This window comes from Corapipo altera, unplaced genomic scaffold (genome assembly GCF_003945725.1).
Source record: "Corapipo altera isolate COAL_440 unplaced genomic scaffold, ASM394572v1 61, whole genome shotgun sequence".
Taxonomy (NCBI): domain Eukaryota; kingdom Metazoa; phylum Chordata; class Aves; order Passeriformes; family Pipridae; genus Corapipo; species Corapipo altera.
The window spans coordinates 5,924,370-5,938,973 of record NW_020884910.1 but is presented as its reverse complement, the minus strand read 5'-3'; the positions used below and the strand labels follow the sequence as shown (position 1 = coordinate 5,938,973).

At 42.6% G+C, this 14,604-nt stretch overlaps 1 protein-coding gene across 6 annotated transcripts in view; it reads left to right on the top strand.

Moving 5' to 3' along the window:
• Positions 1-241: 241 nt before the first annotated feature.
• Positions 242-14,604, top strand: part of USF3 (upstream transcription factor family member 3) — a 34,491-nt gene continuing 20,128 nt past the window's right edge. The window contains exons 1-4 of one of the 6 annotated variants that reach the window (XM_027653294.1): positions 1,771-2,019; positions 11,970-12,042; positions 13,010-13,140; positions 14,001-14,065. In XM_027653294.1, the coding sequence (XP_027509095.1) occupies positions 14,019-14,065 (47 nt within the window). In that variant the 5' untranslated portion in view covers positions 1,771-2,019; positions 11,970-12,042; positions 13,010-13,140; positions 14,001-14,018. Of the gene's footprint in view, positions 340-1,770; positions 2,020-11,969; positions 12,047-12,965; positions 13,141-14,000; positions 14,066-14,604 lie in introns of those variants that run through there. The other 5 variants (XM_027653292.1, XM_027653293.1, XM_027653296.1 and 2 more) reach the window with 5 other exon arrangements.

Below are 14,604 nucleotides of genomic sequence, written 5' to 3'. Positions count from 1 at the left end.
CTGTTTCGGCCAACTTACCTTGTTGACGCCAGTCTCGGCCTCCCTGGTCTTTGATTGGCCCGCGCCCCCAATGTTTGTGGCGGCGATTGGCCCGCGCCAGCCCGGCCACGCCCAGTTGAGGGCGAGCGACGTCCTCTCCGATCTGCCTGCCTCTGATTGGCCTCCGGGGCTCACCCTGCGCGCGGTGATTGGTGTCGGCGCGGGCAGCAGGGTGGGCTGCGCGGGCGGGCTGTGGCGCGGAGGCGGTGGCGGCGCTGGCGCGGGGTGTCCGTGTCCGTGTCCGCCCGGCGGAGGATGGTCCCGGCGCTGGGGCCGCCGCGCAGCGCGCCTGGCCCGACCGTGAGTGCGGGGATGGGGCCGCCGGCGGCGCTACCAAGGGGAGCGGGATGAGGGCGTGGGACGGACGGCGGGGCTGCGGCGCCGCACTGGGCCGGGGCCGCGCTGGCCCCGGGACGCCGGTGGCAGCCCCGCCGTATGGGAACCAGTGCCCCTTTGTCCGGGCCAGCGGGGCTCAGGCAGGGGCTGCAGGGCCAGGCGGGCCCGGGCGCAGCTGGGGGGGCGCGGGCGGCCCTTGGCGGGGCGGCCCCGGACGGTCCCGGCTCGGTAGCGGTGCCCGGGCCGTGCCCAGGGAAGTTGTGCCGCCGCTGCGAGCCCGGGTTGCCCCGGTGGGGTTGGTGTGTGTGGCCGAGGGAAGCAGCGGTGAAGGTGTGGAGACCGGGGTGTCCTTATCGCTTTGCAGCCTTGATGCTGTGAGACAATTGAGCCGCGGTCGCCCTTCGGGGAGTTCCTTTGGGCGCTGTTCCCCAGTGTGGCATCGTCTCGTTAGCCCGGGATGCGGAATGCCCGGTGCATCCCGGCCGTGTGCCCGTGCGCTGTGACATCCCAGCCGGGAAGCTGGCCCACGTCAGAGGACACTGTACAAGGCCGGCTCTTTTATTTAGAACTCGGTCACTGGAAACTAACTTTTCCTGTTGAATGTGTTTTCAGCTTGGTCTCCTAAGGAGAGAAGACTCCTTCTTTCTTCTCCTCTGCCTCCTCATTTTAGCTCTCTGTCCAATTTCAATCACATTTGCCAGCAACAGGAGATTGAAGTCTTTAGTTTCGTGGAAATTGATATCTTGCACACGCAGAAGGTCACACTTACTGCTCACACTAAGGCCCAGAATCCAGCTCCTTGTGATAGAGAGCAGGGGTGAAATGAGTCCATGAACACACCTAAGGCTGGATATAGCCGTGGCACATGATGCCCATTGTCCATGGAAATCTGTAGGGAAAAGGTGGAAGTAAGACAAAGGGAATAGTGTTGTGTTGAATTTCTGTCCATAAGGAGGTAAAATATCACAGATGTGTATTTTTACTTTCCACATAATAGCTTGAACTTCTATTAGATTTCACCTAGACATATGATTATTAAATAATTCTAGCAGACATAACTTAATGATTGCACAGTTAGGCATCCAGAAGTCAGGTAGTGCAACAGCTTGTTTTGGAAGCCTGATTTTAGCTTTGCTTTTCATATACAATTCATGGGGACCATCCTATTTGTGTGCTTATGTTACTGTAACAAACTGCAGAGTGTTGTTTATCACTCATGAATTGTGTGCAGTAATCAGACAAATGGGAAGGAAGAAGCATCCTATGAGGGAATGGTTATTATAAGGATTTAGAATTTTTAATTTTTTTACTTTCAATTAGTGCCATAATAATAATTTATGGGGACATTTTGTTATGAAATAGATTTGGCAAATGAAAATACATTTGCCACTGAATGGGAAATAAGCTTAGAAAATGTTCATGTCTTGGGCATGATTTTTAAGGTGCATGCATTCAAAATAACATCAGTTGTGTGAAACAGTACGAGAACATTGCAAACTTTGAATTATTTGAATGTTACTTATTCCCTTAGAGACTTACTTATTCCCTTAGGATATGGATACATGGGGAGATTTTAATGGAGTAGATGAAAATTGGTGGTGGATCCTGGAGGAGTCCTGACAGCTGCAAGGAGATAATTAGGATGTAAGTGCTAGATAGTGGCTTTTTTGCTTTAGTGTGTAGTTTTCCAAGTAGTGTTCTGAGGAGCTGACCAGGGATAGATTGAAGTGACTGTCGCTCAAGTGGCCCTGTGATGTGTGATTGGCATGTGCTTGCCGTGCCCATCGTGGACTCTCGTTTGTAACTGAGGTTTAGTCGTAGTCTGAGATTTCAAAGACATCTTGGGAATAAGAAGGCAAAGATTCTGTGAATGTGTTCTGCTGACACTGCTGGCCAAGCTACTCCAGCTGCTTTTCACCTTTGTGCTTTTTTGAGCGTTGTTTGTTTGTTGTTGGTTCCCCCCACACACTCCGTGTGCTGAAGTTGTAAGAACACCTCCGGCTTCCACATATTGAAGTGCAATGAATTAGGTAACAAAATGATTTGGGATAGTGCATTCCAAATATTTAAGCAGGATTTTAATTTGCGAAGTGCCTTGGTACAAGATGCGTGACATTGTAACCAACCGTGTCCGGCTTGGATGTGAATTACTACAATGTATGGGTCGAAGACGGATGCTGTACAAGGCAGAAGAAATAAATAGACAACATAAGAAAGTCAAGGGCTGTGAGATGCTGGATTTGATAAGAACCATTCTGTGGTTTAATTTTTGTTGCAGTAGTGCTTGTGGTTTTATGGTCTTAAAAATAACTTTGTAAATGACGTGTGGCTGGGGGAGGTATAAGTAGTGTAACATTTTATAGGAAGGGTTTCCCAATGAATCATGGTTATTTGCATCGTAAGAGCTTGTAAAAATACCACAAAGTCCGTGCCACTTAAAAGGGCAGTGAATACGTATCACAGTCCAAAGTTTCAGCTGAGACAGTTTTCAATTAAATGACAATATTGCACATTGTCCTTGATGAAAATACCAGTGAAGCTGTGTGTACAAACAGGTGTTTAAATGAAGATGTTTATGTAGAACATGTGCATGCATAACACCTGACAGCTTTAATGTTCCTGGTTGTTTCATAACGGTCTTCAGGCCTCTGAAGAAGCGTAAGGCTTGTCTCCACCCTGGTGGACTGTCTACCCATAGTATCACCGGTCATTTTATAACTTAGTTTCTGTGCTAGCATTCTTCATTGCAGTTGTGTTTGTGACTTCTTTATTTGAGTTAAATCGCTCAGGAACGCATTTTCCTTCCTATTCTGAAAGGTACCAGTCTTAATGTGCAGTGGCACCGGGGGGGTGTTTGAGCAGGAGGGCTTCTTTTGTTTCAGGTTGCAGTAAGATGTATAAAGGTCTCTACTCCTTGATTAGGATACATTGTGCAGTGACCAGTTTATGTAAAGCTGACCTAACTTGCTGGTTAAAATACAATTCCAGCTTTTATATGTGCATGTAATGTGTCCAAAGTGTACTTTACTTTGCTACCTTACAAGTGTAGTGCTGTTGTCATGCTTTGAGTAAGCACGAAAAAGGTTCTGCTGTGTAAACAGGATTGACAAATTGTGTGTGAACTAGGATTGTTTCCTGTATGGAAAGCTACGGCGTTAGTCTTCTAAGGTGAATGAATTACTCTTGCAACCATGACATGTGATAACAATCTCTTACATCAGCCATGCTGTGTGGCCTTGTGATTCAGATAAGAAGAAAGTAACAGGCTGTTAAAATGTTTCATGCTTCCTGCTAACAAGTGCCTTTCTTACTCAGTTACCTGAACTCCTGTCAGGTTAACTGACCGAGGTGAAGATCATGAAATGAGATCAATGCCATCTGAAAGCACATCTCAGTCATGCTGGTACTCTGATACCAGAATGAGTTCTTTGTGGTCCATCTCTAGTGTGGCTGGAATGATCCAAGTATGGATCTGTTAACTTACAGGTCTTAATGCAGGTTTCTCAGATCCTGTGATCCTTTTCTCTAGCTATTGGTGTGGTGCCATGAGAAGATTATTGAAAACATTGTCCTTTAGCCTGGTGACAGCCTTAAAAGCAGTGCAAAGGTATTGTGGGAAGAGGAGAGCCTAAAGTTTTGCTCTTCTCCAAGTAGCTGAAGTTTAAAATGAAAATAATGTTGTCCTTTTGGGGTATCTGTCTGCATCTGTCATCTGTAATGTGTGGTTGGCTTAAGGGACACAATTCATGTCAGCCTTCAGCCTTTGAAGTTGGACTCTGCTTTGCTTTCACACATCAGTGAAGTTGTTAGATAGAAATTGAACACAATTATTGTACAAAGCTTTGTACTGAAGCTCTTTTACTCATTCACTAGAATAGCAGAATGGTGGTAGCCCAACACCAACCTACTCCAAATCAGCAACAAGGAACACCATTTCATTTTTTCAGTTGTTGGAGTATCCATAATCTTGTAGTTTCAGTGTGTTTGTTCAGGAGGGTGGAGTGTGTCTGTCTATGATCCTTTCATGAAGTAAATTTTACGTTGAAGTAATGTTCTTGTCTGGCTTCCTGTGTGAGGAGTACCAGTGAAGTGAGGAAGAGCTACGTGTCTCAGCGTTGTTTGGAAGGAGCTGGGACAGTAGGCAAGGATAACCATCTTTTTACAGATTTTTCCCATTGTTGCTATAAGGGCAATTTATTAACTAAGGAAAGTTAGGTATCTAGTTTAGCATATGTTGTAGTGTAACTCATTGACTCCATTAGCATGCAGATTTGGTAAAATAATTAATACAAGCAAAGAATTTTATTTTGCAGTGCATCAGGTTTCAACAGTTGTCTTTCAGAGCTGTGCAGCTCACATTTCAACATAAGAAGAGTTAGGTTGAAAGCTGGCTGAATGGCAGGGGCCAGAGGTGGTGATCAGTGGCACAGAGTCTAGTTGGAGACCAGTAACTGGCAGTGTATGCCAAGGATCAATACTGGGACCAGTCCTGTTGAATATCTTTATAAATTATCTGAATGATGAGTATGCCCTCAGCAAGTTTGTTAACACCAAGCTGTGAGGAGTGGCTGATATGCCAGAGGGTCGTGCTGTCATCCAGAGGGACTTTGACAGCCTGTAGAAATGGGCTGGCAGGAATCTCACACAGTTCAACAAGGGCAAAGTCCTGCACTTGGGGAAGAACAACTCAGTCTGCCAATATATATGGTGGGGACATCCAGCTGGAAAGCAGCTTGGCAGAAAAGGACCTGGAGGTCCTGGTGGACACCAAGTTGAGCGTGAACCAACAATGTGCCCTTGTGGCAAAGGTGGTGAATGGTGTCCTGGGCTGAATTTGACACAGTAGTGTCATCAGGCTGTGGGAGGTGATCCTTCCACTGTACTCAGCACTGGTGAGGCCACACCTGGAGTCTTGTGGTGAGTTTTGGGTAACCCAGTACAAGAGAGACATGGATGTACTATAGAGAGTCCAGTGAAGGGCCACAAAGTTAATTTAGGTACTGGAGCATTGCTCATCTTGAGAGGCTGAGGGAGCTGTGGCTGTTCAGCCTGGAGAACAGAAGGCTCAGGGGATTCTCATTGATACGTATAAACACCTGAAGGGAAGGTGAAAAAAGGAAAAGAGGATGGAGCCAGGCTCTTTTCAGTGATGCCCAGTGACAGAACCAGAGGCTCCATCTGAACGCCAAAAACCACTTTCTTACTGTGAGGGTGACTGAGCACTGGAACAAGTTGTGCAAGGAGGTTGTGGAGTCTCCATCCTTGGAGATACTAAAAAGCTGTCTGGTCATGGTCTTGGGCAACTGGCTATAGGTGGCCTGGCTTGACCAGATGTCCTCCAGCGATCCCTTTCAATCTCAACTGTACTTTGATATCCTAACCTACCTCAGAACCTAAGAAATTCTCAGAAGAGTGCATAAAACAAAAAAGTCAGTGTTCGTAGTGCTGTAGTCACATCTTGCTTACATGACAGTTTGTTCTGTCAATGCTGTCTTTAGGTACAACTGCAGCATTTACCATTTGTATCCAAACTATTTTAAAAAGTGGTAATTTCTATTTGGTAGTGTACTGTACTCAGTCAGCATGCATGTGCTCTGTGCTTTAGAATTGCAGTTTCCCTGCTCTGCAGTATTAGCTGGGGGCAGCAGCTCTGCCTTTGAGCCTCTAACCAACGGTGTCCATAACTCTTGCACACCCTTTCTTCTGTCTTGCTCTCCATGACTCAAGTTCAGAATTTCTCTTGGAGGGAGCTGTTGGGTACTTACGTAGTGTTACATGTTCACTTAAATGAAAGTGAGAGCCAAGGACATCTTGGGATTGTTTTTGAGTATCACCAGAAGTGATACTCAATCTCAACAGCTGCTGATTCGGACTTCTAAGTATTGCCCTTATCTGAAGCAGTGGTGTCTGTCAAGGTCATGTTTTTTATACTTCCTGTGGCTGGCAAGTTGTAGGGAGTCCCACTTCTAAATTGTTTCGAGGCTTTACAGTCCATCTTACTCACTTTGTCTGTGATTTTTCTGTTTTTTTCTGGGTGAGGATGGGAGGACCCTGTGTTTCCTAGTCTGGAAACCATATGAGCTATCCCTTGCTATGGAGATCTCCCACTTCTAGTTTAACTTTAAGGTATTCTTGCCAAGTCAGTCTTTGGTGGCAATAGGGAGGTAATTTCAAACAGTTATGGAAAAAGAAGATGGAGGTATGGCATTTTAATTTTATGAAATTATTTTTTTAATTAATTAAAACTTGCAGGATCATGGTATCAGTCTGTTCCTTCTCTTCATCTATTAATTTCAGACCTCTGCAAAGTAGTGAGTTGGAAATCTGGTTTTAGTTTCTTCTCCGTTGTCAGTACTAAATATCTGCAGTAGTGTTGTTTTTCATAGTGCTTTCAGAACTACTTAGTTAGCCCTGATAGCTCATGTATAGTCATTCTGCTAAGCTAAATGAATAGTTGCCTAAAGTGGTAGAATTACTGAATTCAGGTTTCCTATGGATTTGCACCTAGTGATTCCATTTTCTTGTGTCTTAACATACGTTGATCTTGCTTTTAAATTTCCTCTTTGAAAGTGTTAAGAAAGTGCCTGCTTTTGCTGGTCGTCTGGGCTCAGTTATCTTTAGTTTGGACTTCTCTGTTAAATGTAATTGAAAAAGTTTGCAGCTTTATCCCTGCTATTATTCACAACTGTCAAACATCCAGATCATAAGGTGAGTCCTTTATTCCTGGAACTGAAATAATTGCCCAGTGGACCCACTGTCTATAGAAAAACCTCTTATCACATTGAGGTTGTGAAGGAGAAAGAGCCTTCTTCTATCTCCTAAGACCTTTTGTGAATAGTCTGGATATAAAATGTACATTGCAAAATTGGGGGGGGTTTTGTTGGGTTTGGGGACAGACTGTGTGTGTGCTTGTTTTTTAAAGCTCATTAACATGGAATTAGGGAGTGCATTTGATCAGCTTATACATTAAAACTGAAATACTGTTTTATTTTACCTTCTACTTCAGCCATTTCTGCCCTTAGCCCCATTAAGATTCATAAGAAAATCCTTCATTCTGGAAGAGCAGTGTTTGTAACCAAATCTCAGGATCGATCTCTTCTCATATTGGAGAGGAGCTTTGTAGTAAAGACCCATAGAATATTGCTTCCTGTATCATGAACCCTCAATGAGTTCTTTGTGTCAGATTTCTCAAACCCCAATCCTATAAAATATTCAAGAACTTGCCTGTGTAGTCCTTTGTGCTGAATGACTTACATCTGAAAGGATGAATTAAAAAATTTGACACACAAACTCTCTGACTGCCCTGCACATTTCAGCTCTAGGATATTTTGCACTGCTTGTTAGTAGGATCCTCAGGAGAGAGTGGCAAGCCAGTTTAGCATGTATGTGACATAGCTGTCAGAGGATCAGTTGATACCTCCTCGAGACTGTATGAAGTTTATAAACAGAGTATGTGAGGATCCTTTGTAGTTGCAGAACAAAAAGAGCTCAGCTTAAAACCAAACCAATGAAGCAAAGAGTAGTATTCTGGCTATATCATTGTAGCCAAAGTGAATGTTTTTATGTTGTAGTTCTAAATTGGTTATCAGGCCCTGTGATGAGGTACTGTTCTTTGAATAGAGATTTCATCTGTAGATAAGGTCATGTCAGAAAGCAGAATTAGACTGGCTCCCACTGGGACAGGTTGTCCAGGGAAGTTGTGGATGCCCCATCCCTGGAGGTATTCAAGGTCAGGTTGGATGGGGCTTTGAGCACCCTGGTCTAGTTGAAGGTGTCCCTGCCCATGGCAGTGGGGTTGGAACTAGATGATTTTTAAGGTCACTTCCAATGCAAACCATTCTACGATACTGTGATTCTGTGGCTTATAGCTTCTACATTTGTCCAGTTGGTCTTTGGTGTTTCAAATACAGCTTTCATATGTGGATGAATTCCTCAGTTATAAATAATTATCTTGGTTGCAGTATTGAGAGACCTCGATGACTTACATGTTACAGCTTTTTTTCAGGAAAAGAATTCTTTGTTCTTTAGGAATGCACTGCTGTGAGGTTTGGCTCACCAACAGATACCCTTGCAGTGTGAGAGCACTCACTCAGCCTCAGCCATGGTGCAGGCAATCTTTGTCATCTAGTGCAGGTAACCTAACCCACACAGAGGTGATGACCCATATTAGGAGGAAATTGTCTGCAATTCACTTGTATCCCTTAGCTTTCACCATCAAAACAGGCTTGTGACTCCTTTGTCAAGCAGAGCATAATTAGATACCTGTCTTCTCTTTGAAAATTATTTACTATTTTGAAGTGTACTGTGGATCATTGGGTGTAGAAAGCCAGGGAGATGAGCACTGTCTTGCAATGTAGAGACAGTGCTCATACTTTCTCACTTCCTTCATGGAACTGGCATGTGGTAACTTGTGAATCTTAACACACTACATGGAGAACATGAGGATCATGAGGATTTCCCTGGTCATTCATTTTTAATTTCCTAGAGAAAAGAGTGATGTTCCCCTTATTTTGATCTAAAGTGGCTGAAGATGCTCTTTGGGGTGACAGCTCTGGTCTTTGTGATTCTAGCTTGTGTACTGGTTGCGTAATTACAGCTCTTTAGCTCCCAAATGCCTGCTTCCCTATAGCAATTCATCCAGATGACACAGGAGATAGTTCACTGAGGCATCTTCCTTTGCTTGCACTGTGCCACTTCAGTCTATTTGTAGCAGGTACAAAGATCATCTGCATAATGTGTGAGGGTGGCAGCAGCTCACATCTGGGTGCAAAATATCTGGAGATACCTCTCCTTAAATACTTTCCAGACCATAATCAGTGAGTAAGAGGCTTAGTTCAGTGGACATGATCTCTCTCTCTCTCTCTCTGCCTCTCCTCTAAGGTTTAAAAATAAATTACTTAGGAACACTTGAGGGGCAACAATAGTAGACCAAGAAGAATAAAAATGAGAGGTGGATCTTCAGTTAGAGAAGTTTCTTTTTTTTTCCTCCTGAGGTTTCTTAAGCAGATCTGGTCAGGATTCCTCAGAATGACCCTACACTTGTGCTGTCCTGAAACTACACGTTAGTTAATGGCCACCAGCAATTATGTCTTTGATATTATGAAAATTACAAATGAAAACAAAACCTAATGTAGATATAAGGGAATATCACTTGAGTGATAACCCTGCTTCTCCCTTCAATGCTGTTACAAAAAAAAAAAGACATTTTCTTTGTAATTCTTTTGCCTGTGAGCCTTACTAAAACTTTATTGCTTTAAGTCAGCAGAAGGAAAAATACCAGTGTTTTTGAGTTTATATAATACAAACATAAGAAGTAGAGAAAAAATTATAAAAGCAGTGAAGTTTTTTTCTATTTGTTATTTGCAAACATCTTTTAAAAAAAGTTGCCCTGTGTAATAAGTTTTAGCTTATTTGTATCGGTTTTCTTTTCCTAACTTTTGCAGAAGCTCTCAGAACAGCCTGGTTGCCCTGGGAAACTCTCAGCTGGTTTGCATCAGGAGAGTGGATTCTGTGAAAAATCGAGAGGGCTCCCTCCTGCCCTTTAATCCCTCATACCTCTTCCTCTGCAAAAGGTGGAGCACGCTGTGCTGGCTCAGAGCCAGCTGATCAGCCAGTGCACACGTGCTGCAGAGTTGGTCACAGATCCAGCTGTATCCAGATCTGCAGTATCAGCACTGACCTCACTTCTTCTCTGCTCAGTCCCAGGTTTTTGTAAACATCTGGGACTTCATCTCTTTGAGGGGTTTAATTTAGGTCAGTTCAGTGGGCCCAGCTGTGCTGTGAGTGGATTAAGGGACACGATAGCAGGAAAACCTTGATTTCTTCAGAAACCAAACTGAAAGATATCCAAGGGACTTTCACCAGGAGTAATAGCCCTTTTCATTTTTCTGTGTGGTAGTCATAACAGATTAATGTGATAGGCAACAGTAGTTGGTATAGGTAGGTAACAATCACAAAGGTAAGCTTTGGGTTATGTTTCCTGCAATCATTTTATTAGGTAAATACAAAATTAAAATAGAAGCGTTCCAAGGGGGGGAGTAAAAAAAAGTTGCTTGAATGAAGACACTGTCTTGCAGGAAAAAAGCATTTGAGTAGTTATTTTCTGTGTCTTGGAACTGATCTTAGCTGTAAATTAAGGCTAACTTCATGAGGTGTACCAAACCAGTAAGAACTGTGAGATTGTAGCAATGTAACAACATAAACTTCCTGAAGTATTTTAGGAGGAAGAAAGATTTGGACTGCTGGTAGTTTTACAGAATATGTGCAGTCTTTAAGTTGTTTATATTTGTGAGGCTTATACACTTGGTGTGTCAGCAGCTAGGTTGAAATGTACAGGGAACAGCATCACTTGGAAGAATTGGCATAATTTAAAAAAAAGGGCAGAGGAGAAAGAAAGAAATGGGGTCTTTGACATGTAATAAGGACTGCCTATCCTTTCTCAGGATCAAAAAATGGTTAGAAGCTGTATTAATAAGTTTCTGCATAAACTTCCACTTGTCTGTCTTCCTAAATACTATATACAATGTATTGCTGAATCATTTAGGCATCTGCTCAGAGGAAGAAATAAGGCAGTTGGAAAATTGTGTGGATCGTGACTTTGGCAGAAAGGGATGCTGCTATGAGGAATAAGAACTTTGCTGAGGGGACACAGACTGTGGGCAGAAGAAGCCTAAATATAGGAGTATGGAGAACCCTTGTCAGGAGGGAGAAGTGGGTGCTGTGACTCAGGGCAGGGGGAAGATGGGGTTTTGAATGTGTTCTGGACTGTGCAGGGAGAAGCAAGTGGAGTCAGAGCAGCTGTGTGTGTTCTGGGAGAGGGTATTTTTGGGTGGATGCTTTTTACACCCTTTACCTTCACACAGTTGTGCTTTATCTGTAGCCCTGCATGGTAGCTGGCCATCTAAATTCACATTAATGCTTTCTATATTAAATACATTGTAATACAGATATAGTCATTTGGTTCTCAAGTTGTATGAATTTGCAACATTAAAAAAATATGGTTGCTTGATGATTACATTATTCTTTCAAAAATGCTAAGTTTTCCAAAACTAAGACCTCCTTTATTTTTTTGTTCTGATTTCCAGCATATTTGCCATAGTCTGGTGATGCACAGTAACAGATACATCACTCTGTCCGTATAGATGGTGCAGAAGTCAAGAAACAGGGGGTATGACTGCCACAAGATGCAATCCAGCATCTTCCTTTTTCTAAGCATGTTTGTGAGCCTTGTTGTACCAGAACTATGTCCATGTACTCTGTGCTCACACCCTCGCTAAATAGAAACAGTACTTAGTATACACTAAATAAAATTGCCCCCTTGAATAGCTATTTCACCTGATACACAAGGTATTGTCTCAATGATGGATACACGAGAGCGTAGTGTTACCAGGTAGCTGCTCCTGGCTTTTCTGGTAGCCTTAATGGGTATAAATTCTGCTGGGCTGCTTTGACACAACTGGAAAAACCCTGCTGAATCAAGGTGTGCTGACCTCAGTCTTTTAGTGTTCATGTGAACATCTCTGGTTGCTAACAGCATCAAAGATGCCTGGGCTCTAACCAGATTTTTTTTTTTTTATTTTTGTTTTTATAATCAGAATCTCACATCTGCTAAACCCTCCCAGCTAACCCCTTCCTCATCACCTGATACAACGAATGCAGCTAGAACAAGTGAGTATACTACTGACTGTCACCAGCTATACACAGGAGGAATAAGTTATAGGTGCCTTGCATGGGAAACTGGCTTCCCTGGCTTTCAGAGTTGTGAATTTTCGCTAACTTGGAGGACCTGGGATACCTACTGGATTAATCTTACTATGTATAAATGAAAACAAATTTGTTAGGGAATTGAGCTAATTAAGGTAATTTATAAGAGAGCGCAAGAAAGTGCTAAAGTTGCACCACTGCTTTCTCCCACAGTAAAAGACTGTGAACTCTGTCAGGTGTTTTCATAATTTATGCAGAGGATGGTGGGTGAGCATAGAGAAAGCAAAGTCTGTGGAGGCATGTAAATAGAAAGTGATGTGCTTCCATTGATGGGCTAGGGAGGGCTGAGGTGACCGTATGTAGGCTGTATGTAAAATCCAGTGGGGCAGTATAGTGCTGTAACTGAGATGATTGGGTCCAGTTTTGTGATGGTGTGAACACTGTTATGTAGGTGGAATTGAATTAGGTTCCTGAAAACTTCAGGCACTTTGAGTTCCCCAGTCTGGATCTATTTGCAGGATATTACCTATTTGCTTTACTCTATGGTTTGCCAACATTTCCCGTGTCTTCACAGGAATAGAGAAAGTACTTAAAGAAGTATTAGAGTGGTAAACAGCATCAACCCTAATGTTTCTCCTCCTGTTAATCTTTACTGAATGAGAGCACTACATCCAATTGACTTTCAGAGTGTAAAGACTTGAAAGCAGTATCTGAATGCAGTTCTAGTACGATACAGATTATTGACACACACACAGCGTATGCACAGAGCACTTTGTGAAGTGTAAATGCCTCTGTGCTTTGGGGCTTTCTGGTTTGTAAGGAGATTATTTCTGGGGTTTGTTTTTTGTTGTCAGTAATGGTAGGCTCAGTTTACATTAAGAACTGCTTGGTGTTGAAAGTTATATTAAAAACCACCCCCACTTCCTTACAGTACAAACAAACAAAAATACACCCTAAAGATATGAAGCCTGTTAAAACGAGCCGATGAGCTTTCCAGGAGGAGCCAGGGAGAGGTGAAGCCACAAGGAGGCTGAGGGCCCATGGGAAGAGTTGCAAGAACAGGTTGGTTGGTGAGAGAATGAGCAGAAGGGTGAAACTGAATACAGAGCTCAGCTATATCAAAAAACAGATTTTTTTTTTTCCTCTTGTCATCTACAGTACACTTCATGTTACTTTCTCTCTAAAATTCATTTTTCTGGTAGATATATATTCATTCGTCATTGACTCAATCTCATCTTTTGTTTATTTTTGTAATGTTTTGTTTGTCTAAATACAGGCTACTGATGTGTTCAAGCTGACAACAGGTGCAACTTATTAGACTGTTATGTGTAACTTTATTTCGTAACTTTATTTTTAACTGAATTTTATATATCTGAGAACGTAGGGCATCAATTTTGGCCATTTTAAGTAGTACAGTAATTCAATATCAAGTAAGTTTTCAAATTTGCTACATTAATAGCATTCTAAATTTGTAGTTAATAAAATGTCCTTGTTGTAGCTTGTATTTTGCTTAGCATTTATGCTTTATTTAGAACTGGGAATTGAAAGCATTTTCAGTTAGAAAGGGCTGATGAAAGAGAGTTCAGCTGTTCTTCCTCCCATTCAAAAAACAATCATATGCTCTAATTTTCCTTCTTGTTTCCTTAAAGTGGTTTGGATTACAATTCATTTTATATTTAAAGTAATTGAGGAAATGGAAACCAGTTCATCATGAACAGGTTTCACAAAGCACCCAAATAGGTAACGTGCTTCATTTGTAATGCTCATGAAATCAGCTGCTCTAAGTCAGGGTGATGGTCTTTCGTGTACGTTGTAGGACAGCCCTGTTCTTGTGGTGAAAGGCAAGGTGATGTGACAAATGTCATGTGCTAAGAATTCAGAAGAGTGCAGGAGTTGTTAATTCCTTCCGTGATTTTCCTCAGGCTCTCTTCTCCGGAACCATGCCAGAGATGACAGAGAATGAGACACCTACTAAGAAGCAACATCGGTAAGTTTTTGGGGGAAAATGACTGGTTTGTAGTTTGGTCTGAGATCATGTTCCACTTATGAAGTTTCCAGCTGAAAGTTTGGCAGTAAGGGTATTGACAAGAAGTTCTGAAGGTTGACCAGGGTTGATCCAAAACTATTTGCGGAAGACTTGTCTAGCTGGGTCGCCTGAAAAAAGAGATTCTCTGATTATTACACTGACTACTCTGATGTGTCGCCGCCCTGGTTGGAGTGCAACCTGTGTTATTGCGGAGGCTCCTGGTAGATATTAGGGGGTAACTATACTCACTTTGACAGAGTAACTTAGATCTCTTCCTCAGCTCCCAGTGGAATCTGGATCTTACACTCAAACCTCTGCTGGAACTCAAAATACATCTTGAGGTTGTACAGCAACTCTATGACCAAAATTGGTAACAAAGTAACTTGGCACTTATTACAACTTTTCCTGGTTTTCATTCTTTTTAGTAGCATGTTGATCTAATTGATACCTGATTGGTAGGGAAGTGCTTCAGTCCACAGTTAAATGCAACATTCATCTTA